The sequence below is a fragment of the Phalacrocorax aristotelis genome, chromosome 4 (assembly GCF_949628215.1).
Source record: "Phalacrocorax aristotelis chromosome 4, bGulAri2.1, whole genome shotgun sequence".
NCBI lineage: Eukaryota > Metazoa > Chordata > Aves > Suliformes > Phalacrocoracidae > Phalacrocorax > Phalacrocorax aristotelis.
Genome location: NC_134279.1, coordinates 18,091,216 through 18,118,420, shown reverse-complemented (window position 1 = coordinate 18,118,420; position 27,205 = coordinate 18,091,216). Strand labels below are relative to the sequence as shown.

General features: G+C 38.6%; 1 protein-coding gene across 1 annotated transcript in view; it reads right to left on the bottom strand.

Moving 5' to 3' along the window:
- Positions 1-27,205, bottom strand: part of TTC29 (tetratricopeptide repeat domain 29) — a 137,290-nt gene that overhangs the window by 47,216 nt on the left and 62,869 nt on the right. The window contains exons 8-10 of the mRNA XM_075090436.1: positions 19,328-19,419; positions 9,820-9,943; positions 4,882-5,113 (exon numbers count right to left, since the gene is read on the bottom strand). Coding sequence (XP_074946537.1) covers positions 4,882-5,113; positions 9,820-9,943; positions 19,328-19,419 — 448 coding nt within the window. The remainder of the gene's footprint in view (positions 1-4,881; positions 5,114-9,819; positions 9,944-19,327; positions 19,420-27,205) is intronic.

The following is a 27,205-nucleotide window of genomic DNA, read 5'->3' as shown; positions in this document are numbered from 1 at the left end:
TCTCTTAATTTTTGGTCACATTAACAATATATCCTGAAAATGTCGATAAACTCTCAGTTTGTATAACTTGCTATTGACATAAATCATAAGCATATAGAGCTTTAAGCAGAGTCCATTACAGATCCTATCTCCAGACTCTTGCACAGTGAACAGACTGCTGAGAGGGAGGAAGGGCCCAGAAGGTCACTGGGGAGCATGAGCATGCTCTCCACCTCCCAAAACAAGGGTCTGAATCATTCCCATCTTCTTTATAGCAGTGATTGGGAAGAAAATCGTAGTTTGGCCTGTTCAAATTCAGTCTAGCTACTTTGTCACTGACAGCATATACATTTAATGATCTTTACTCAACAAGTTAGTTATAAAACCCACTAATATACCATCAAGAAGAAACGTGTTGAAAAAAAATATTAAGACTGCATGCTAATTTCAGTCACTATACAAGCCTATATATTTGCCTTCTGTACATGTTAACTGCAGAATAGGCCTTATCAAGTAATGAATGAGCCAAATAACATAACAGACACACAAACTGTGGCTTAGAGGGAGCACATGCACATGCACAATTACAGTAGTGCCGCATCAGCATCATGATATGCCAAAAATCTATGCCAGAGCTTTAGATATGAAATATGCAGTGAACGAAACCTGCTAACACAAGCCTCTACCTTTCCACTGGCACCATATATGAACTATCTTATGGATGTATATCTGTGTAAGGTACAAAGACTCTCTAGTTTTGATCAGTGCACCATACCTTTTCTTTCTCTTAAATGTTCTCAGATCAAAAAATCTGCTACCACGGATGAACATTTACTGGGCAAATATAAAGGATAATTTATAATGCACATTCCTGATGAAATAGGTTTTGATTTGCTAAAGTACAGTCAAGCATTCTGGGCACAGGGCCATGGCATAACAGTTTTATTTAGCATGCATTTGAGATAACTAACAATTTATTAATGGAGGAAAGACAAGATTTGTATTGTTAGAAGTTTTCCTGGAATTAGTGTACTTCAGAAAGAAGAGACAGTAAAAAAGCAGTTTATCACATCGTGAAGCAGACTCTTCTACTTTTGGACACTGTTATGAAAATGGCCCATAAATTACATGGCTGTGGTAAGTTACAGTACAGAAATGTTAACAGAATTTGTTTAGTGTAATCTTTGATCTCATATCTCACTTCTGACTTCACCATTCTTTACAGATAATTCTTTTATTAATGAATGACAGAGTCACACACAAGCTCAATCTAAAACGCACCTGGTAAGATCTCTTTTTCAAATCATTAAGAATTTTGTGCTAGTCACATCTTCTACAGAAAAATCACTATAAAACATCTTAAAGAGCTTTTAAAAATGTAAATTGGAAAGATGACAGTTTAAAATTTTACACAACAAAGAGGACACATTCACATTATGGAATGTACCGTTCCATACACCTATGAGAGGAAGGTGGAGAAAGAATATCGAGGGACTATATATTTGGGAGTAAGAACAAAAGCTCATTGGAATTGTATTTTCCAAGCTATAGTTTTAGCTGGTGCATACATTTTAAATCATGTTGAAGTCTGCTCAGGTGTGGAATGCTAAAAATAGTCCTGATCATGCTGAAATCGATGGTAGAAGATAATTCCATTGATCATAAGACTTCACAATTGATGATATGGGTAAGACAATAATTTATGTTGCATTTGTAGCTATTATAAAAAAAACCACAACCAAAAAGTCAAGAAATGTAAATCTGAATTGTGGTCAAATGCACATAACATTTCTCAAGAAAACAACTGAAGACTTTTTAGTATGAGGAAAAAGTACATTTTAAGTCTAGTATTAAAACTATTCAGATGATTTCAAGCATTCAAGGTCTCATGCTGAGGCACAGCCCTGCCAGATGCAATGACCTAAACTGAGAGTTGCCACACTCACCGAAAACATAATTCTTGGTCGGCATTTCATGTAATAAATATACAAAATCTGATCCAAAATTTTCCTGCCTTCGGCACCTTTAATTATTCTTCACCCTTCTAGAAGGAGGCAAGTCAGGAGGTTATTTATTGAAAGACCTGTGAAATATTTTCTCATCAGACAGCGTTAGTCATGCTGTGGGTTACTTTTTAGGCTTTAATGTGGAGTCACAGGCCTTTTTGCCTACCGATTCTGCCAAGAATTATTTTTTATACATTTAACTAAGCATAGAAGATCAATAAAAATGTATTTGTTCTTACAGTGGCACACTGGCACCTCACAATGGCATAACTAACTCTCTTGTAAGTGAAGTCAGGTGACTGAGTCAAATGCAGCAGACAGAAACACATATTCCTTTGCATTTATAAACATTGTTTTCTGACAATCCCATCTCTTTTGTCCATGACAACTTTGGTCAAAACATTCATATTATTAATAAATGTTGAGGTAAATGTTTGTTCTTTCTGCCTGGTTATTGAAATGATTGATTTAGAAAATAAGCTTTGTTTGAAAGACATAAGGTATATGGCAGTACTTGAATTTAAATGTCATTGTTACTCCATTAGCCTAAGTATTTATTTTGCCTAAGAATACAGAAATTACTCTTGGTTTTTGTTGTCACATTAAAATTATTCAATCAGAATATTTAGAAATAAAAACTTATTACCTTCCTCCTTCTTTTCATTAAATTCCTGTACGGATTAAGAACTACCATTGTATCTTGTCTTTAGCTGTTTTATCCTCAAAAAGACTGAGAAAAATCTAGTAGATTTTTGAAGTTGAGCTGTTTGAAAGAGCTAGAAATACTGTTCTATTATCACAGCAGGAATTTTCAAAGTGATGAGTTCATCATAGGATGCACAGACATCCTCCTGGAAGGTAGGATAAAGGCTGTACCTGAAACTCAAAGCTGGTGAATCCTAATATTGGATTGGTGCCAGGTCGTGTTTTGCCAGACAAAGATATTAAAAATGTAATGCCAGCACTAACAAGAGATTTGGCACACAAAACGCGAAGAATGTTACAGATTGTGCTGACAGTGTGACACTATGTTTTCCTGGATGTAATCTGGGTATCATGAGAGTAAGCTTGGAGCACTAATGAGAAGAATGATATTGAACTGGAAGAGCTGCTAAATATGCAGTAGCCACAGGGTTCCTGGAGTTAACTGGAACTAAAATGAAAACTGTAATACCGAAAGTAACAGAGGGTAAACTAGGCAGAAATACAGAAGGAAGAGAATCTCAGCAGGCAAAACTTGTTTCTGGTACCATGCTTGCCAGGACATAAAGGGCTTTTCTAATCATACACTTTTTATCCCTGAAGTACTGCTAAAGAGGAGCATGAAGCTCAGCTTAAAGGGGCACATATCATTTCAGGGTATTAATGAATTTCAGAACTGGCTGGAGAAAATGATGTACAGAAGTTGAACAGAAAACCTCTTCAGGTACAAGAAGTAAAATACATGTTGAAGATACAAAGATCATCTTATATCTTCAAGGCTTCTGTTTTTTTTGCTGTTGCCAGTGTTGATTTTTGTTAGCCTCCTATTTACAACAGCTACAGCTAACGATCCTCATACAAAATGCATATAAAATTGCTTGACATTGGATTGTTCTTTGACCATCTTTGTTGGAATTCTTGCCATCTGCACTACAGGTCTAGAAACTTACTATCCCTTGTAGGAGACATGCACCCAATTAACTCTGCCAGCCAACAAAATCTGTGAGTATGCTGGATATTCACTTACTGAGGCAAAAATCATAAATATATACAGACATAGAAAATGAAACACATTATCATCAAGAAAGAACTGCCCTATTACCATCACTGGAACTCTAAACAGAGTGCTAATTTGTTATCTCTTCACCATGCCAATGAATGTCCTCATTCCACAATTCTTAGTTGCTTCCTGTGTTGCCTCTGATATCCTGGCTCCTGTTAAACCGCTAACATCTTCAATTACCAGGCTATTATCTACTTATTTTATATATAAAATTCACAGATGAAGTTATGCATAATTGTTCCAGTTATATGAAAGAAAAAGATACACAAGAAAACAGCAGACAAGCTGTTCTTTGTCTTTGAGAGTACTATAAGTGAGGGAATCTGAACACAGTAACTCTGAAACTCCATATTATGACTTTGCCCCAGCTGTCATTTATTTCCACTATATTCCAGACTCACACCCCACAGGAATGCAAAGACTCATCCCTTTTCCTTCCCCAGTACCATACAGTTCAATACTACCTGTACTTGGAGATAGTGCATAATTCAGTTTGCCTGAACAGTACAGGGGTGAAAAAAGTAAAGAAAATTTAACCTATGAAGAAAGAGATCTACTCCACACAAAGTTATCCTCTAGTCTTTACCCGAAAAAAGGAAACACAGTGAAGAAGTCAGAATTGCTTTTTTCCCCTTTCCCTCCAACATCAACTATAAGGATGCCAAAAATAAAACAGCATGTTCTTCTGAATTCAGAACTATGTACACTACGTCAAGCAGAAATTACTTCTTACTTTTAGTAACAGGGAACTTATTTATGGTCACACTTGAAAAACTGACTGCAAATGAAGATTATTATTATTTTTCTTTAAAGATTAAAATAATGATATTTGACTAAACTAATACATCGCTGTTTGCCCATAACTGTGATGTTTTGGAAAACAGCACTAAAAAAACTAAGTTACCATCCATAGCAACTACTACTGTCGTTTCTCCCTGCTGTATTGTATTTAAACCTACTTAATTCAGCCTTTAAACTAAGCACATAAACTAAGCACACAAAGGAGTAAATCTAGCCTCCATTCAGTACAAGGATTAAACCCAGGAAATAATTTAATAAAACTCTACAAGAAAAATGACTTAACCGTTGAGGACAATACAGCACTAATGTGTTTCATAACCAATGTCTTACCGACTGTAAGAGGGTCAGTGCACATGTCACTTCTGTTCTTCTTCCATGCCAGCAGGTACTTGAGGCTGACGGGATCTTCTGCTTCTATATGGCTGTTAAATGCCACCATCAGTTTATGAGCCTTCGCAATGCCACAATAAGTCTTTGTTTCATCCATTAAGGGCAAATTATTTAAAGTTTTTGCTGCCTCAGAAGCCTGACTGAAATATTCAAAAGCTTCATTATAGTTCCCCTAGTAAAGAAGAGAAAAAAAAGACAAGAACTGTAAAAACTACTTGTAGTCACCTGTATTTTAACTTGACATTACAGCCTGCTCCTCTAGCACCTCAGAGATGTTGCAGCTGAGAGGCTAGCCCACATAATGACTCATGGTATGGTATTAAGCAAATCCCTCTCCCTTGCTGTTCCCTAACCTCTAAAATCCAGATAATGCTGCTCATGTCTTTCTCAGGAACTGAATTGGTTTTTGGTTGTCTGTGTGGTATTTTGAACATACAAATCCAAGTATAACAATGCTAAGAACTAATACTGATTCCAGGCAGGCCATTTAGAAATTTTTGCTATTGTTTCATTGTTTAACATGTCTGTGGGAGGAAAGGGCCTAATTTACTAATGTGATACCAGATTTTAGAAATCTTAGAAGTGGAAAAAAGAGGATAATGAAATGATGGACCTAAAGCACAGAAAAGAACAGAAATTAAAGCCTACAGATTTATGGGGGAAGAAGGGGTATACAAAAAACTAGGGGTATTCCTAACCACAAAAACAGAAACAGTAGGAGTAATATAAGCCAATTGTTGCTAAAAAGAAAGCCCAAATAATTTATTTCTCTATTCTGCAGAACACAGAAATCCAGCATTCATGAATCCGGTAAAAAGGAGTATAAACTCCAGCAGAAAATAGGTTAAGGGGAATTAAAAAAGTATAACAAGAACTATTTTTCATGTGAGATATAGAAAGAAAACTCCTCAACTTCTTGGCCAAAGAGGAATAAAGAGAAAACTAGGGAAAATCATGATAGGCTGAAGGATACTGCTGAAAAGCTAAAATATTTCTTGGTGTATTTCTTTGTCTTTTGCATATTTCTTCTTTGCCATAAAGATACTTTGAGTTACCATCAGAGATGGAGTCAAAAGAATAGTTGCAGGAGCAAGCTTCTAGTCTAAAAAGTAGCATGCCACCAGACCTAAACAGAGCATCAATAAAAGATTTGAAGAAATCTAAACACAGAGAGATTGAATTGCTGGGAAAGAAATTACATCTTTCATTAAAACTAGGTAGCATAATCCAGGCTTGAAAGGTAGTACATTTTGTGTTGGTATTATACGTGGCAGTGTGCAATAATTTTATGCTCTAGTATTACTACTGTCTAATGTTTAATTACTATAGAAAAAGAATCAGATGACAATTTTGCCAAGATTGTCGAAAAAGATAAAGAAGGAAGTTTTTTGCAAGGCTTTGAGGATTTCAAAGGGACCTAATAATACTACCTGAATGATTATCTGATAGTAAATGAAATTAATTATTTAGAAAATGAGAGGTAATTCATACTGCCTGAACTATTTGTAACTAATTCTAACTAATTCTGTTTCTAATTAACTCAGGCTCAGGAAGGTGGCCTTGAAATAACATGGGCAGCTCTTCAGTGGTTTCTCCTAAATGCAAAACACCTCTAACATCTAGTAAAGTAAAAAAAAATATTAAGATGCATCAAGAATGCAGTGGAGAAAGCTAGAGTAGATATAATCTGTGCAAATAAGCAGTATATTAATAAGACTGGACAAAATAAATATATGCCAAACAGCAAATATAAACAAGGAAGACTGAAAATTGCTACCAACTAAAATAGAAGAATAGCAATGAATTGAATATAACTGAAGAGCAAGAAATTAAAAAAATCTTACAGACAGCTCTCTCCTCTTAATGGATCATTTATAGTGACAATCTTGATCACAAGCCTACTAAGGAAAAGGTTGGACATCCTTGTGAAAAAAAAATTATCAACAAACAAGACAAAGCAAAAAAAGGTCTTCCTGGGAGCAAGTCATTATGGAACAGTTAGTCCTTTACCTTACTGGGAAGGAATTAATCCTGGCTATTGTCAGAGCTAAACAAACTTCTTGTGGCAGTTTCTATATGTCTATCATTAACACTAATTATAGCCTGCCTGCTCCCTGGAAGATGCCTCCCAGTTCTCCCATTGGTGTGGAATTCTGCTGCCCTGATGACACAAACTTCCCGACTGAAAACATTTACAGAGCTGTTTTATTCTTTCACTCTCAGATTGGTTTAGTAAGATTGAAATTCCCTTCTGCATAAAGACCAGGAGGAGATACTCCAACTGGTTCCTGTTGCACTTGATACCACTTTTTGGGATCAAAATTTGTATAACTGCTAAAATGTGCCTCTAATTTAAAAAAGAGAAAAGAGTAAAAGAAATTCAGGTAGTCTTTAGGCTTTGTTTAATACAGCAGGAGAGCTGAATTGGGCCTATAAGGTCATGGCAATGAATAAAGAACAATAAGTACCAGGATAATAGATAAAAAGCAGAAACATCTACCTACCATACTCATGATAACTATAATAGGTTACATGATGCAATTAGTGAGAGGGATGCAGCAAATCAGACTAAGAAACTGGAGAATAGTGAAATGAGAAATGACTGAGCGTATCATTCCAACTCCATCAGAGTTTGCATATTAAGGAAGCAACCTGCTTAACAAACTGGGAGAAATTAGACCTAATGCTCGCCTTGTAACACAAACCCAGGCATTTTAGGAAATAGGAAACATATGGGTAAAACAATTACGACTAGAAAGCGGGAACTGAGCATTAAAGAAAGACAGTGGTTGTGATGGAATAGAGATGACAGAACTGTAAAGATACAGCAAAGGTGTGGACAGAGCAAAGTGAATTTGGTCGAAGTCACTTTGGGAAGAACAGTAAAAGTTATAGCCCCGGATTACTAAAGGTCCCCAAGGATAAATCTGGATATAAATAGAGGTATCTTTAATTCGATGAGAAGGACACTACTACTGAAAATTGTATCAACAGGGAAAGTACAGAGCTGAATAAAAATACCCTAATAATGACTTAGAGAACATGGGTGATGACAGCTGACACCAAGCAGGCAGTGAACCAAGAGAGGAAATGTTAATTTAGACTCAGTTTTGGTAAACATTGCTGACCTTGCAGAAAAATTGGTATAGAAAATAGGGAATTGTAAAGCTTTACGAGGTTTTTTTTTTGGTGTGTTTAAATTACATATTTTTATATAAGTTAATAAGATTGTCACTGCATTTCTTCCCTTCTATACCACTTCTCCAGATCAAGGCAGCTAATTCTGAATTGAGAAAGAGAATCTAGAGAATAACAAAAAAGAGGTTAATTCTTAACCTATCAGTTCTCATAGAACTGATTATTAGCAATGGTGGCAGAAGCAGTGAAATATAAAAGCAGTTAAACAGAATTTAGCTGTTTATTTTTCAAATTTGGAGTAGAATAATTGAGCACAGTGTCACATCACCCTACTTTCTTCTCAGTTTCATATCCATTTTAAAGTGACTTCAGCAAGTTCTCAAAGACTTTAAAACTTAGTTTTCAATGAGAAATTCGACATTTATGCTAAGGTCATATATAAGTAGAAAACTCTCAGGCTAATTTAGAGATTACAGAGTAAGAAACTTTTCTACTGCTTATGAAACAAAAACAGGCCAGCAACTTTGGTAGTGGGTGTTCTATGTAAGAGCAACACCGGAGAAAAAAAAACCAAAAGCATTTGGGGGTAGTGTAAGTGAAAAAGTGCAAGTAGCCTGTTCAACATATTATATATAGAAAAGAAATTCTGACCAAAAAACAGGCAATAGAAGCTAGAAAGGGTGATTTTCAAAATCTATATTTCAACATCTATATATATTCAAAATTCTACTTTTATTTTGTTCATAATGAGTGTTTCCTAATTTCCACATTTTCCAGTCTGCAGAATGAATTATTTTTATTACTTCTTATATCCAAATAATTTCATGTTGCATTTCAGCTCTAAAATAGGTGTTAAAGGGCTTAACATGAATCTTTCACTTCTGCAGTAATGTTTTTAACCTCCTGATTTCAAAACGCAAGTGCTACTGCAGTGCAAGTGCTGTATCTCTCTAGATGCAGTAAGGGACAGGGTAAGCATGGAAATCGCTACCCAGACAGGCAGCCAACCGAGCTGCGCCTTTGCAGGGTCCACCGCAGAGGAACAATTCAGAGACTGGCACACAGGTCAGAAAGAAGCACCTCAAAGACCTTAGAAACTATGATAAAGGTAGTTTTATAGTTACTGCTAACTTAATATTGTCTGTCACTGCCTATCTATTGATTTAAACAGGCCAAATCAAAGCCATCAGGCTGGATGGAGGCATATAGAAGACAAAGCCCTTCCATGACCAACACAGACCTTTGCCAAACTATTTGCTGCTAGCATCAATTTAATAAATTTGGCTGAGATAATATAGAGAAGAAACCAAGCTAAGATTAAAAACTGCTTATTGGTATACAGTATAGTATACGTTCATTTTAAAAACCCCACAAATTTCAATGTATAGTACAGTAAAATTTCATTTGCATTAACTGATGACTCTTTACGGGCACATGCGGCCCCAGCGGTGATTTGGATGCAGATTTTTCACAACGCTTAAAGTTTGTCATGATGTGAACTTGGAGTTTTTATTCACCCCCTCTAGACCAAAAGCCTATGTGTTAGATATGGTGGGAAATTTTCACCTTTCCCAAAATCTTAAGGCACATTTTATTTAGTCACACAGTATCTTCTCCTTTGGTAACTCTTGTAAGATACAACACCTGAGTCAAATCCTTCTGGGTCATCTCATATGCAAAAACAGTTTTACCATGAATTAAACCCATTTTTTTCACATCATTACTACAAGCAGTACTTACTCTTTCATTGTAAATATTCCCAAGTAATACACATGCATCCACCACACTTTGGCTTAGATGAGCATTCTCAGCAGCCTTCATAAACTCTCCCAAGCATTTAATAGCTTCGGCCGCTTTTCCCTGACTGAAGCAAAAGACAAAATTAAATATTCACTCAGATGGCTTCTCCAAATGCTGAAGATCTATCCCCCTGTTCTGAAGTAACTTTACACTGTGATGACTTATCCATGACCGGACTTTATTTCTGAAATTGATGGATAGGCATTACCTGTGCTGAGACCAATATGCCTAGTCCACACAGAACTTCTGAGGGCAGAACTGGATCCTTGGAGCGAAATAAAACAAAATTCTCCTTCAGAATATTGTGCCATATTTTAAGGCCAAGAGTGAAAATGCAGGCGATTATTTTACAGGGTTTTTGGAGTTTCCGTAATTTTAATATTTTTCCTGCTGAGCAACCGATAACATTTTCAATACAGCTGGACCTCACATCCTAACAAAACAGGGGAAGGAGGTAAGGCGGCTAGTTTTTCAGTAAGGCTTTTTGTGCTCCTGTCATTCAGAGCTGCCATTTCTTGCTCTAGAACCCTGGTGGTGTAGCAGCAGCTCCACGACAGCACTGTCTCTTGGTCTGGGGATGACAGCCTTTCCCTGAGTGCAATGCTGCACTTCGGCTGGGTGGATCAAAGGTTGCTGGAGTCACACAGGCAAACCTATAAACTGTGGATTGCAGGTGTCACCCCCAAATCCCAGTGAGATCAGAACAATATGAGGTCACAACTGAATCTAAGTTGAAAATTGTTAATGTACTTTGACAATAACATTTGCAGATTTCCTTTTTTTAATAAAGCCAGTCATATTAACAATATAAGATCTCTGCAGTATGATTACAAGATATAAGATAGACGTCTGGGTTTGACTGTAAGGCACTGCACTCCTTTTCCCTTTAAGGCTGAAGTATTACTGCAGCTGACCTCAATATTAGCCATGAACTTGAGTCACTAATGTAAGCGTGTAGCATGCTAAATGTCAAGCCACCAAGCAAGACAGAAAATCCAGTCTTAATTCAGAAACTCACAGAAACAGAAATTCCTGTAAGAGATAAAGAATTGTGATTTATTTTCTAACCATTTTAAAACAACTTCAAGTTATATTCCTGCAGCAAATGACTGACTGGGGTTTATTTACATTACAGTTTCTATTATAAACTATATTAGGGATATGTGCTTTCAAAATCTGGCAGAAGTCTGCAATTCCCTGTCTTATGATGTGACAGTAATTTTAACAGGGTAGCGCCTGCCACGCAACAGGAAACATAGCAAAGCATGGCTGCAAATTTACAATATTGCAGTGATTATCTGTATGAGACTGAGACTGCTACAAAAGGGTGCTAAACCACTGCAAACTAACATGCTTGAAATGTTCAGCTATATGCTATTGTAAAGCTTAGTTGTCAGTAAGCAGAGTTGCATTTACTAAAGTTTCCTAATTTAAGTATTTTAATATCATGAGAATATTAAATATTGTACTGTAAACATTTGCCAAATGTCAAAATGCTTCTAAATTTTAGAATTAGAAACACATTTTTTAAACCTATTTTTTTTCCTAAGAAGAGAAAATCAAATGTTTCCCCACAGAAATACAGCATATGATTTATATAAGTTAAAGGACAAGGTTAAAGTGTTAGACAAATATTAATTCCAGGTTTTCTAGTTTTCTATATGCAGTGCACAGGTGCAACTTCAAGAGCATATTATATGGTATAATCATTAAATCCATTCAACCAGACCTTTGAGAGTTAAAAACATATATTCTGAGGAAAAGGACTCCTCGGTCCAAGGAATTAGAATGAAACAGTGCAGAATATTTGTGTATCAAGGTGATTCCAGTTTCCAATTGGGAAAACAGGACTGTTAACACCCACATCCCCTGACAACTGTCCAATTATGTATATCACACTTGGCCTACTGTTTGCAGTAGAAGTAATCAATAAAGGATGTGGTTGAGTGAACATAGATTTTGGTTGAACCAATGCATGAAAACTTAATCATTTACTCAGAGTGGAGAAATCAAATAGAGCAGAGATGAAACAGCCACTAAGGGGTTTGTTGATTGTGCCACCAAGTTTGTGAGCTAGAGGCTGAAAGTAATAAAGCAAATGGAATCAGTGACAGGAGAAAATGTAAAAAGGTTTTCTTAATTTCATGAATTAATAGAAATGTTTTTATGTATTTTTGGCCATCTTTTATATTTCACATAAAAACCTATGCTCCACGTATAGAAAATATGAAAATTGCTAGGGCATATAACCTCTTTCAAGCAAACAGAAGTCAATTTGATACATATCAGAAAGATATTTCTCACTGTTAGAACTTCACTTACACCAACTAGCAATTGGTTGGTAGAGTTTAACAATTTTTCAAAGGAAGTACTTTTAAAAGCACTACAGCTTCAGATATTTAAAGTATGCTAGAAGGATTACTGAAACACTTTATCCTGTACAAGACCTGGAAACATGATAAACAGGTCTTTCCTACTGAAAGGGCTAATATTTTACAGTTCTTTCAAAAATCTACATGTTGTTTTATACAGCCATATACTTTCTATCTCCTTAACCATCACCTTCCTAAATGCATAAAATGTAATTTCCTAAAGATATAGTCATTCATGATCCCACAGAACAGTTATGATGACTTCAGCAGAAGAGATTACATATCTACAGCAACTCATTTCCAGTTTCATGCTAAAATGCCCTATGAGATTTTTACCGCTATTAGACTTTTATGAAAATATGCACCTTTTATAGGATGGCTCATGTGATTGAATTGGATGTATAAATCATGTGTCCACAAGAAGTCATTACCATGGTGGACATTGGCAGAATAAGTCAAGAACATGATGCTATTATGTCAGATTTTTCCTTGGAAAATGACATGCCTAAATGTACATGATAGAGAATTTCAGTTTCCCACGGACTGTGGAAACATCTGCAGCAAAGATTTCACAAAAAATTTCAAAGCCACAGACAGGTTCTGAGCAATTTGGGAGGGCTCAGCCACTTTCTTCAACCTGTCACAAGGCAATCAGTGCAAATTCTCAGGGACGTTATGATATAATGCATTATTTTAGGGAAAGAGTAATCTTTTACTTGTAAAGACATTATCGATCAAATTTAAAATGATTTGCACAAGCCTAGCCTAGATCAGGTAAAAATATAAGAAAAGAAAAAGTGATCAAGCTGAGTATGGAGATTCTGTCACCAGCAGTAATTATTCATGCATTTATCCCATATTTTCCAAACAGGCTTGCCAGAAATTTGCTTGTTTGCTGTACATCAGACAAGTAAATATCGAGAAGTTTGGTGTGAGAGTAAACATAAACTTACAATGTTTTTTTAAATGACTCTCTTTATATTGGCTTTTCAAACCACTTTTCTATCCCCTCTCCTGCTCCAAGGAAGAACCAGTAGAGCTGGACCAGCCTGATTTTGTTCATGAAAAATTCTGTTATTGAATTTTGAAAAGTAGCCTTGTCTGAAGTATCCATCATACCGGGTTATAGAAAGCATTCAACTAGAAAGCATTGCACGGCTAAAGGGAATTAATCTAGAAGGACTGCTTAAGACAAAGATCACAGAATCACAGAATAGTTAAGGTTGGAAGGGGTCTCTAGAGATAATCTCCATTCACCTTGCTCAGAGCAACTAGAGGATGCCTGTGTCCAGTGAAGTTTTGAGTGACTTTTGAAGGATGGAGACTCCACAACCTGTTCCAGCTTTTACCCTCACAGTGATTTTTTTCTTCTTGTGTGTAAATGGTATCTCATGTATTTCAGTTTGTGCCCAATGCCTCTAGTCCTGTCACTGAACACCACTGAGAAGAGCCTGGCTCCCTCTTCTTTATACCCTCCCATCAGAAGTTTGTACAGATTGATGAAATCCCCCTGAGCCTTCTCTCCTGTGGTCTGAACAGTCCCAGCTCCCTCCGCCTCTCCTCCTAGGACGGATGCTCCCAGTCCCTTAGTCATCTTTGCAGCCCTTTGCTGGACCCACTCCACTGCGTCCCTCTCTCTCGTGTACTGGGGAGCCCAGAATGGGACACAGCGCTCCTGGGGTGACCTCAACAGCGCTGAGTAGAGGCAAAGGACCACCTCCCTCAACCTGCTTGCAACGCTCTGCCTAATGCTGCCCAGGATCCCGTTGGTTGCCTTTGCCATGAGGGTGCATTGCTGTCTCATGGGCAGCTTGCTGTCCACCAGGCAACTTCTCTGTTGTCCCTCAGGACCTTCTCTGCCAGCCTGCTTTCCATCCAGTCAGCTTGCAGCCTGAGCCGGTGCCTGGGGTTCTCTGTCCCCAGGTGCAGGACTTGGCATTTCCCTTTCCTGAACTTCATGAGACTGCCATTGGCTCATTTCTCCAGCCTGATGAGGTCCCTCTGAATGTCGGCACAACCACCTACCTGGTGGATCAACCATTTCTCCTCAATTTTGTATTGCCTGCAAACATGCCGAGGGTACGCTTGGTCACGCCATTCAGGTCATCAATGAAGATATTAATCGGTATTGGTGCCAGTACTGATCCCAGAGTACACCACTAGTGACTGGCCTCCCACTGGACTTCATGCTGCTGCTTAACAATCCTTTGAAGGCCGGCAGCTCACCTAGTTTTCAGTCTACCTCACTGCCTATTTATCTAAGCCATCCTTGATCAGCTGGTGTATGAAGATGTTGTGGGAGAAGGTGTCAGAGGCCATGCTAAAATTGAGAAGGAAGATCCACTGCTTTCCCTTCATCCACCAAGCCAGTCATCTTATCCTAGAAGGTTATGATGTTGGTGAGGCACAATTTCCCTGTCTTAAATCCAATCACCCTCTTGTCTTAATATGTTTGGAAATGGCTTCCAGGAGTATTCACTCCATCATGTTATCAGGGATCAAGGTAAGGCTGACCAGCTTGAAGTTTCCTGGATCCTCGCTCTTGAAGACAGGAATGACATCTGGAACCTTCCGGTCCTCAGTAATCTCCCCTAGCTGCCAGTCTTTCAAAGGTAATCAAAAGCAGCCTCACTTTGGCCAGCTCCCTCAACACCCATTTCAAATGTTGCTTATGCTATTTTCTCATGTCAGAGACACTTTATGGTGTACTCAGCTACTTTTGCTGCTTGTGATACAGTAAAAGTAATCATGGAATTTATCCATTTCTACTTAAAACAATGAATGGTGTTTATGGGCTTTATGGAATGGTGTCTCCCCATCTGTGAGACCTCTTTACAAAATTGCCCCATGAAGACAATGGATGAAAACTTCCTGAGTCTCTATGACTCCTGGTCACAGAGTTCAAGTGTTCAAGAAGATTTAAGGCCCGTATACACAGACAGATTTATACATCTTACCTGAGTCTTTTTTAAGGTTTTGGAGCATAAATCCAGAACTGCGATCCTTTGAATTTTTGGTCAACTGAATGTCAGAATTCAGTTCTGATTCAACTCTAGTTGCCATTACTGAAACTTGGTAGGACAAATCTCATGACTGCAGTGCAGCTATCAATGACTACAGGCTGCTCAGAAGGCACAGGCAAGGGAGAATAGGTGGAGAGGATGCCCTCTACATCAAGAAATAGATAGAGTGGGAAGAGCTGTCTATGAATAATAGCCATGAGCAGGTTGAAAGCTTACGGGTAAGAATTAGAGACCAAGGCAACAAAGGGAACCCTGTGATTGGTGTCCACTACAGGCCACCCAATCAAGGGGAGCCTATTGACGAAGCCTTCTAACTCCAGCTACAGGAGGCACCACGCTCTCAGGCTCTCATCTGCTGTGGGACTTCAACCACTCTGACATCTGCTGGAAAAGTAGCATGGTGAGCTGTAGGCAATCCAGGAGACTCCTGGAGTGCACTGAGGATAACTTCTTAAGACAGGTAATAGACAGCCCTACCACAGGGGATGAGATACTGGACCTGATGGTCAGCAACGCAAGTGAGCTAATAGGTGATGTCAAGACTGGAGGCAGCCTGGGCTGCAGTGATCATGCACTGGTGGAGTTTACAGTCCTGAGGGACATGGGTCAGGCAAAGAATAAAGTCAGGACTGAATTTTAGGAAAGCAAACTTCCAGCTCTTCAAGGAGTTAGTCAATAGGATCCCCTGGGAAACTGCCCTCAGGGACAAGGGAGCAGAATAGAGCTGGCAGGTCTTTAAGGATGCTTTCCATAGAGCACATGAGCTCTTGATCCCCAGGTGTAAGAAATCAGGAAAGGAAGGCCACAGACCAGCATGGATGAGTAGAGACCTGCTGGTCAAACTAAAGGGCAGGAAGAAAATGCACAGGCAGTGGAATCAGGGACAGGTATCCTAGGAAGAGTAGAGGGACACTGCCTGGTTGTGTAGGGATGGGGTCAGGAAGGCCAAGATGTTGTTGGATCTGAAGTTGGCAAGGGATGCAGAGAATAATAAGAAGGGCTTCTACAGGTATGTCAGCCAGAAAAGGAAGGCCAAAGAAAGTGCACCCTCCCTGATGAACAAAACTGGCAAACTGGTAATAACAGAGGGCTGAGGTACTCAACAACTTCTTTGCCTCAGTCTTCACTGGCAACCTCTCTTCCCACACCTCTCAAGCGGATGGACTGCAAGGCAGGGACTCAGGGAACAAAGTCCCTCCCACTGTAAGAGAAGATCAGGGTTGTGACCACCTGAGGCACCTGAACATACATAAGTCTTTGGGATCTGATGAGATGCATCCCAGAGTCCTGAGGGAACTGGCTGATGTAGTTGCCAAGCTACTCTTCATGATATTTGAAAAGTCACGGAAGTCGGGTGAAGTCCCTGGTGACTGGAAAAAGGAAAACATTGCACCCATTTTTAAAAAGGGTACAAAGGAGGACCCTGGGAACTACCAATCTGTCAGCCTCACCTCTGTGCCCGGGAAGATCATGGAACAGATCCTCCTACAAGCTCTGCTAAGGCACGTGGAGGACAGGGAGGTGATTCAAGGCAGCCAGCATGGCTTCACCAAGGGCAAGTCCTGCCTGACCAACCTGGTGGCCTTCTATGATGGAGTGACTACATCAGTGGACAAGGGAAGAGCTATGGATGTCATCTACCTGGACTTCTGTAAGGGCTTTGACACAGTCCCCCACAACATCCTTTTCTAAATGGGAGAGACATGGATTTGATGGGTGGACTGTTTGGTGGATGAGGAATTGGTTGGATGGTCACATCCAGAGGGTAGTGGTCAATGGCAAAATGTCCAGATGGAGATGAGTGACAAGTGGTGCCTCTCAGGGGTCCATATGGGGACCAGTACTGTTCACTATCTTCATCAGTAACAGACAGTGGGATTGAGTGCACCCTCAGCAAGTTTGCTGATGACACCAAGCTCAGTGGTACGGTTGACATTCCCAAGGGGCAGGATGCCATCCAGAGGGACCTGGACAAGCTCAAGAAGTGGGCCCATGTGAACCTCAGGAGGTTCAAGAAGGCCAAGTGCAAGATCCTACACATGGGTCGGGGCAACTCCTGATAATCAATACAGGCTGGGGGTGAAGGGATTGAGAGCAGCCCTGCGAAGGAGGACTTGGGGGTACTGGTGGATGAAAAGCTGGACATGAGCCGGCAATGTGTACTCGCAGCCCAGAAGGCCATCCATATCCTGGGCTGCAACAAAAGGAGCGTGGCCAGCAGGTCGAGGGAGGTGATTCTGCCCATCTACTCTGCTCTGGTGATTCCCCTCCTGGAGATTGCATCCAGCTCCGGAGCCCTCAGCACAGGAAAGACATGGACTGTTGGAGCAGGTCCAGAGGAGGCCCACAAAAATGACCAGAGGGATGGAGCACCTCTCCTGTGAAGAAAGGCTGAGAGAGTTGGGTTGTTCAGCCTGGAGAAGAGAAGGCTCCAGGAAGACCTTACTGCATCCTTTCAGTACTTACAGGGGGCTTATAAGAAAGATGGGGACAAATTTTTAGCAGGGCCTGCTGCGATAGGACAAGGGGTAATGGTTTTAAACTAAAAGAAGGCAGATTATTAGGATAACACATTAAATACTAAACTGGGGAATCATTGCGCTCAGTTTCCCCTCTCATTTCTCCTTACATACTGGTTTTCCTCTTTTTCAAATTGCAACAACCGGAAAGCAGTGAGACTGTCTGTTCCCAGATAGCTAGAGAATGCTCTCAGAAGGTGTGCAGTACAGATTTGATGCAGAAGAAAATCACTAGCTACTCCATCTTCAGCTGTACTTTTAAGAAAAGAATTTGCACTGGCATGGTCTTTCAGATGAAGGTTTTAAAACCCTGACTTTGGAAGAATCTCAAAATCTGCAACTTCTAAGTAAATAAATCTATGTACTCTCATTCCAAAATGCCTAAATCTCAGAGAGAGGAAATTAATATACACGGTTTTCTAGGAACTTCGTCTTGGCTATCTTAGGCCACCATCTACTCAGACTACTGTTTTTTGTGAATACAAGGAACTCTGCTACTGAGAGTTCAGAAACCTTTGCACTCACTGCGAAGTCACTCATTATAACAGCTGATGTCCCAGCAACTAAATCTTTCTCAGTTAGGCTTAAGATAGTTTTGAAAATGGGACCTGGTATTCTAAGCCTGTTCTGTGGCTTTTTGAACATCTTATCCCATGTGCTTATTTAGGATGCTCAGAATATGAATAGCCATGAATTATGTATCAGAGAGCTGAAGAGAACTGTGATTGTGGCTGATCCCTATATGCTCTGAAAGGCCAGGAGGCAAGGCATCTGACTCAAACAGGAGAATTTGTTCCACACACTGAAATAAACCTGGTGACAAGTCCTCTTCCATAAACAATTTGCCAACCTCTGTCATGCATCACGTGCACTGAAGTCCCCAAACGTAGGATGAATCAAGGATAAGCTGCAACCTTCACTTTAATCTTTCCCTACTTCATACGATAATTACATTAGACTACTTTATGTCAAAGCTATTTGTGTAAGAAGTTGAAGTAGTTTCAAAATAATTCACGTGGAAGAAGATTTTAATGCCAGATGCTAAAACAAAAACATCGAAGACAAGCATCTTATCTGCAACAATTTTGTATATAGTTACACATGCACAAACCAAAACAGAACTGAGTGCAATAAATGGAAACTTAGAGTTTGGAAAAGATTACACTGAGCCACCTTCTGAAACTTGCTACATTCTTCAAGGTTTTCTGTCTTTTTAAACCCGGAAAATACGCCTCGTTTTCTATTTTCCAGAAAGGTCCCTCCCAAACTTGTGGAAAAAAAATTTTAAAAGCCCCCAAAATATGGGAAAAAGAGACATATTATATTTTACAGGTAAAGAAAAGCTTGGATCATACACTTCAAAAAATGTGTACCAATTTAAAATAACTTTCGATGAAAGGGTCACTTACTGTAAGAAGGGCACTGCTTAAAATTTAAGCAGTCAGTAATGGGAAGCGACAGACCTCTAACAATTTAAGTCTTTCACAGCTGAATGAATCTGCACTGACAGCCAGACACAGATGTGCCAACCTACCTTACCAGAATCTTGGCAATAGCTGCATATGCTCTGCCCAGGCCAGCAGAATCACAAAGTGCTGTGAAGATTTTTACAGATGTCTTCAGTATCTGTGAAACAGGAAAATAAACCCCAATAAATACAATGCTAAGAAATTCCACTTTTTTTTTCCAGTCTCTGTGTGCTTAAGAAACACAAAATTGAAATTTTCCCACCTGTACATTTCTTCTTTAATTAGCTGTAATAGGACTGGATTTTTAATCATTACAATTGTTTGAAACTATTAAATAATTAAAAATGAAAAAGATACAACTTGCATTTAAATCCCTGTATTTTGGCACTTTTCAAAAACCAAAAATAATATACCTGATTCACAATATAGATTTCCTTATCCATAATCTAAAACATTTTAAGGGGCTGTGCTTTTATGAATTTCTGTTAATCGTTATCTTAAGATAGTGTCCTATTCGTAGTGCATTAGAATGATATGCTGATATAAAACTTAATGTTATTTTTCTTTCTTTAAACTGTCATATGACAACTTTTCTTAGTACAATTCAGATGCTCAAAAATTGGATAAAATATAGGTTACAAATTTAAACTATGTTGGCTTAAAATACTGTAGATATTTTTGTTATTTTTATGACTAATTATTCGCACACACAAGGAATTTGTTAATATGCATTTCGAATGCACTCTATTATCATGACCTCTCCCTTAACTGAAGGCTTACAGCTGCTGCATAAAAACATATGATCTTAATTTAATTTAACAGACATCACCTGTATTGCATAAGTTCTCTTTTCGTCCATTTTTTTTCCAATGGTGATGACAAGAATGCATATAGAATTAAATCCTATTCTTTCCCCCCTCCTTTTTTTTTGCTTGACCCAACCTATTACACACATGAGAAAACAGGAAATCTCCAAAGGCTATCTATGGAAATCCTTTTTGCACATTTCCAAGCAACGAGTAGTGAATGTCATTTACCAGCTCTGAAGGGGGATGGGAGATGCCTAGGGACGTATGACAGTATCCTGCATGCCCCAGGATGCCTATTTAAACTGAGGTAAAAGATAGGGCATTTTCTATTAAGAAGCTGCACTCCCTGTCATTGGTAGTGTGCATAGTTCCAAAGAAGACAACCTGTGTGCGCTAATGCTATGGATGCCACCATTTCTATCACTGTTTCCACTACTTAGATTTCCCAGTTCTTGAAGGAGTTCTACTACGTGCAGGAATATCCTTGGACAAAGCTCTTATTTTTTAGTTACATAAGCTCTGTATGCACAAAAAATAACATTTATTAATGTGCACTGCACTATTTATCGACCTTCAAGTACTTCCATATCAGTCTTGCTCTCATATACATCAGCATTGCATCCTATACTTGAAGGTCATTGCCAATTGAGTTATCAATGCATAATACAGGACAAAAAGAGAGCGTTGGCACCTCAGTTAGGATCTTGTCACATCAGTTTAGAACTCTCCCTAAACTGAAAGCATACTCAAAGTTGTCAAGACCTGCAGTGTGTCCTTCTAATAGTCCAGGCTGGTAACAGGAATGCGCAAAAATGTCCAAAAAACAGTTCTTGATTTTGCATTTAACTCAGAGGACCTACAGCACTTGTTGTAATAACCGTGCCCATATCAGAAAAATCTGCCATAAGAGTGTCAGAAGGTTTCCAAAATTTTATGTACTGGACTGAAAATCACTCCTACTTTAAACTGACCTCTGCAATACTAAACTAGGACACAGGGCCTCTAGTGGTTACTCTCTAGCACAGAAAGTTTACTTAGTCACCTAAGGCTTAGGCTGCTGTACTTTTTTTCTATCAAAGATATCACAGAGCCTAAAAAGTACAGATAAAACCAAGGAAAAACGATAGCCAGAGTAGGTAATGTAAAAAGTTGGTTCACTGCATCTCTGCAACAGCTGCTAGAAAGAAGTAAGTAAATAAATAAAGCCACTCATTCATATTGACGGAAAGTGCTCATTTTGGGCCCAGGTTACTACTACTCTACACAGATCAGGTGTTTCATTCTAAAGAATAATGAAATAATGATAATTAAATCATCTACACGAAAGGGAGGAAATCTTAATAAATTGCAATAGAAAATATATTCGTTATGTCCATATTTCTCTTAACTCTTCCAGCTTCAGGTATTATGTAGGGACACATTCTCGATGGAAAGGAGCTGTGTAGTGCCCCTGTATGCTACAATTGCCCAGTATCCATTTACGTGGAGGAAGTGAAGAGGAGCCTCCTCATCTATGGTGCATGCCTTACATTCAGGGTAGAAAAAGAAAAGGAGGTAGGGCAGCAAAAAAAGCTAGATCAACATGTAAGTATTAGAGGATTTCACCCAAAGTTTCCTGCAACTACAGCACATTTAATTTCCATTTAAAATGAAAAATTATAAAGCTTGCATGCTGGCAAATCAAGCAGAATTGACACAGTGATGTCTGTCAGAACCTGTAAGCAGATTGAAAACAATAAATGGACATGAAAACTCTTCTGTTGATTTTCATGGGATACAAATACCAGTCCATCTAACTGGGTTCTTATGAATACCATGTAAGAGAAGACATACATGTGGCAAGAGAGTATTGAGTGGGCATGGCCAAGCCATGCCCATTTCTTAGCTCTCTGACAAGTGGATAAATATTGGGAACATGTATCATTTGGATCTAATGGAATTTATAGGCTCCCATGAAAGTTCTTCTACCTTGAGACAGAAGTATAGCCAGAAATGGGTCTTTTATATATATTTTGGCCAATCTGTGCAGAGGACAGTGACATCCAAGGAAGAGGTGGAACACGTCAATAATTAAGGATGAAAACTACACAAATGTGCAGTTTTGCTGTATTTGTAGTCTTAGTGAATATAACTGTCATTACACAAGCAAAAAAGATGGAAAAATTGTTTTGGACAACAGAACAAAAGTCTTCTTATTAAGGTAACATGCTTCTGCTTCAGCATTCTATGGTAAATATTGTGCATTAAAATGTCATCTAGGTTATTTTCTACATAAAAGTTTCTGAAGTGGCTGTAAGGTTATTTTCTTCATGTTAAATGTAAATAAAAGTATATAATATTGTGTAAAGAGATATTGCATGAGACTACATAAGAATCTATACTGGAAATGTACACTAAAAAGAGTGGGTTTGGGCATTACATAGATATGGCTGAATTTCCTTCTCAAAACTCAAAGTTTTCAGAGATTTAGAGTTACTTAAGGGGCAAAACGTCTTGGTTTTTTTGGTGGTGGCGGCGGCAGCTTTTATTTTTTAAATTTGCTATGTACAAAGAGTTCTGAGGAAGGAAACTGTTGCAATAGATTTATCTTGATCATGCTAGGCTCCATTATAAAATTTCCATCCTGTTTCAAGGAGAGCTTGATACTCTGAGCAACTAGTGGAAAAAGGTCATTGTATATGCAGTTGAACAGATTAGAATAATGTACAGTTCTTTCTACCTCTAAAAAGAAAAGTGTAAGGTAAGTTTAACAAAATAAAAATTATAAAAACTGCACTGATTCTGGTCATGAATTTATTTTTCACTCTATGTGACCAAGCACACTGACTGGCTCAAACTTTCTACTTCTGCGGGTCTGCAGTGGAAATACTGGTTAAAAAACCAACCAAACAAAAAAAAACCCAAAATTAAAATCAAAGTCTAATACACTGGGTTTCAATCACTTTTTCCTCATTCATGGAGGATGTAGGAAGGTGGCAGGGTGAAGATGTCAGCTTTGTCTTCTACATTACAGCCGACTGTCCCACATGCCATCCACTATTATTTTGGTGTATGTATAACCCCCACTCCCCGGTGTAGTTTTTATAGCTCCAAAATAGAAATAGTAAAAAGAAAATATTCAGGAAGCATTGTACAGTTTCCCTCATTTTCTTGCTTAGCACTAAAAGCTGGGTGCAGGTGCACCTGGAAGGAGGATAGCTATTGTGGGAGCATCTATTTACAAACTCAACTCTTTTCCCGGGTCTTTGCAAGTCTACCGTGGCTACAATTAGTCACAGTGTAAAAATAAAGTAAAGTAACAAGCTCTACTTAAATCCTCAAACTAGAGCCTATTTGTGGTATAGCTCTTGCTATTCACTAATTCTCTAGATAGTGGTGATTTTCATGTTTACCTCCTTTGCCAAGAAAAATATTAGATCTCAGGCCCAGATTTGCTTCTCTGTTATCTCAGCATTATGCCAGTGTGACCCTCCTGGGGTTATTCCATTAATATAAAACAGATACATCATCAGCTCCTCCCCAAGGACTCCCCCTCCTCAAAATCCCACCCTTTATTTTTCATTGTTGTCACACCTGTACTTCTTTATACGTACATAAAAACATGTACACACCTCATTGGCATACACTGAGGACTCAGACAAAAAGACATAGGCTGTGCTGAACATTGATACATCTGGGGATAATGGACAAAAGAGTAAAAATCGAAGGTATGAATTTATGTTGAATAAAGAATGTCTATCCAACTCAACACAAGATTAATGCTACTAGCAGTATTTCATTATTTTGGTAAAATACATTCCTCTGACAAATACAAGATGGGATAATATTGATTTATAATACCGTAACTTTAAAAAACACAGGAACATAGTTCTGCTCTCAGCTTTGCGCTTGATATTGTTGTCAAACTTTATTGGAAATACATTTATTTTGATTTCTGAAAATCTAGCTGCGTTTAGCCATTTCACAGCTGGTGAGCAGTAAAGATGCTTCTGCCTCATTTACAGATCTTGAACATGAATCAGACAATCAGCTGGAACATTAGTCAAAGAGATCACCAGCTAATGATTTCTGACAGGCGCTGCAGTAACAGGCTAAGGCCCAGCCTAGCTAGCAGCATCTGACAATATTCTTCTGGAGCCAACAATAGGTGTTGGTAGACAGACAATACAACTGAGTGAGACTACTGGCCTCATACCACTTAGTCCTCTTAAATACTTTCAGGAAAAACACATAGCTCTGACAGTCACTAAATAATCACTTCCATACAGTCCAGTGAAAAAAAAAAACACAATAGAACCATATGCATAGGCATTTTGCAGTTCAGTGAAGTTTCTCCCATAGCTACCCAAGAAACGTATATTTAAAAATGCCTAGGAAGTGCGGTCTTTATTACCATAATTTAAGTGGCTACACACCTGTGGCCATCCCAAGTAAGGTCAAAGAGGAGCTTCACAATACAAACCTAGATGTATTCTTATTTTGGCCAAAACACAGCATAAGTGAGGTTGGACAACAGTAAGAATATTGTATAGTTCATGCAATGTACTGATTACGATGAGCAGAGCTCATTGATCCCAGGAGAATAATACACCAATATCAAATTAATGGCAGGCCACACCTTATTAAATGCTAAATGTATTGAGGCATAGTGAGCATCCAGGGTAGAGGCAGTATAACGTTCTGTCTCCATGCTCTCTATTAAGGGATACTGAAACTGGGTGCCACACTGAGGAAAGAAAGAGCAGTCTGTGATCTGCCAGAACTGTTAGTTCTCTCTTTTCCCACAACTTAAACTCACCAAATCATATTCTGTAAATGTGAATGCTAACTCCTTGCCCTTAGCTACATCCAATTACACTGGACTACATTGTTTTGATAAGTACATGGAAAAAAATTAAACCAGAAACGTAAAAACTTTGTTGGTGTTCCTGCAGAGATAGAAATAATTTGTCTGGAATGGGCCAACCTAGTCTGTTCCGGAAATGCTATTCCAGGGACTTTAATGTGGGTATTTGGTTAATGCATAGCATAAGCATGCATGTTGGGGCAAGGGAATCAGGGACAGGAGGATGGAGAGGGATGTAGAAGAATCCACCCAGAAGTCTGGCAAAGTCAAACATCACAGTGGAGCACCCTTATTCAAGACCTTCCACAGGCTCTTGCTAAGACTTGCCTATCACTAAGGTGTTGGCATGGTTGTCACTCTTCCTAAGGGGTAACTGCTTCATCCAGTCCACACTCTTCCCTCCCCTGTTATACTTGGCTATCAAGTGCAATGTTTACCTTGATGCTCTATAAGCTTGCATGGCAATACATGCTTCAGGTTACCTGTGTCTGCACCTGCTTGAAGGATTAGAGAAGGGAAGACAAACATTTCACTTGATCCTTAACAGTCTACCAAGACAAGACCTAGGATTTTTCGCCTGTATCAAGTCTTGTATGCTTTGCATGATATTTAGATAATCTAAATGGATATGTAAATACAAGTAACTAATCAAAAAAGTTCCTTTCCCCAGAAACATTTCAAATTTCTGTTGGCTTCCACACAGTCAGACGTTCACCCTGTATGTTTCTTTTTGCTGCATAGGAAACTTAAAAGAGATGAAATGTACAGATGATTAAATAAATGTTAACTTTTCTTCCCATCCTTCTTATTTCTTCTGTATTAGCTTCCATATTACTGTTATTAATTCTGGCCTTCTGTGCCACTAACAATTATATTAATTCTGATTCTCTACACCTACGACTTTGTAGGAATGCAGTCGTCATTTTATTATTTACTATACCTCATTAAAACTATTAAAACAAATAAAAAGTTAAAACAATATCAGCCAGGTCCTTCAGAGCAAAAACCTACACAAATGTCAAAACCAGGTATTTTAGTTCATTATTATTGTACAATTTGAAATCTTTACTGCAAGAGACATTAATCTAGTGAAGGTTGTTGCAATCTTTATTTAGTATGGGAATGTAATGTTTTCCAAACCAGCCATTGTTGACGTATTTCTTCAAAATAAAGTATAGCTTAACAGTCTGGAGTGAAGAAGCTTCATCTGTTACCCTTTAACAGCAATATAAGAGGAAAAAACAGTTTATGTAGCCCTTCCATCCTGACAGATGTGACAATAGCTGAAAACACTGTGCCTGCCAAGAGCTTTTATCAAGTATGTTATAACAACTAGTAATAAGTGTAAATAATAAATGGCTACGATCTTATGGGAAACAGTGGCAATACTAAACAATTTTTGGTGCTTGCTGATGGGCGTCTGCTAGTCTTGGAATTCCCTGGCTTCCCAGTAGAGTTTTGGCCTGACAATAAACAACAGTTTAATACTTTATCTAATCCCAGCCAGGAGGTAAGTTCAACAGCAAGCTTTTGCAGATGTTCACATCCAATAATCTATCCATAATTGATGAAACAGGGAGGTCAGATGTAATGGTTGCTACTATTCCAGCAACAAATAAATGGTTATTGACAAAACAAGGCAGTGTGGCGCTGAGTGCTGAGCAGTGACAAGCATGAAACAGTGCTGAGACAGAAGTAGTGATGTGAATACAGCCCTTCATCTTGAGAACTCCTCAATGTGATGTGTGGCACAAGGGCCACTCTGACACATAAGCAGATGGAGGTGACTTGTAAAGGAAAAATGAGATTCTGCAAGTACATAAAAGACAAAGGCAGAGGCGGAGAAAGAAACAAGAAGAAAGGGGTGGACAAGACTGGAAATTTGGGTAAGTGCAATAATGTGAATTGTTCAGAAATGTCTTTGTATAGCAGCACTGTGATCCAGATGTCTGGACTGCTTTTATCATGCTGTTGTGTCTACATGAATGTACCTGGCTGTCAGATTGCTGTAGCCTCCTAAGACATTAATATCATACTATTTGCATGTGTGTGCTTAAATGCTCATTACTTCTTAGACAAAGCACCTATAAATATTCTGCTTCATGCTTATTAATACCTTTAGTCCACCTGCGAACAGATATTTTTAATTACACGAAGTTTTCCTAGCTAAAAGCAAACAAACCAACCCTTAAATTTGCATAACACAATGGAAGAAACTGCAGAGATAAACTAGGAAGGTATACAACCAATATAAGTCCGATAAAACCCACTGTTTTTCTGCATACCTG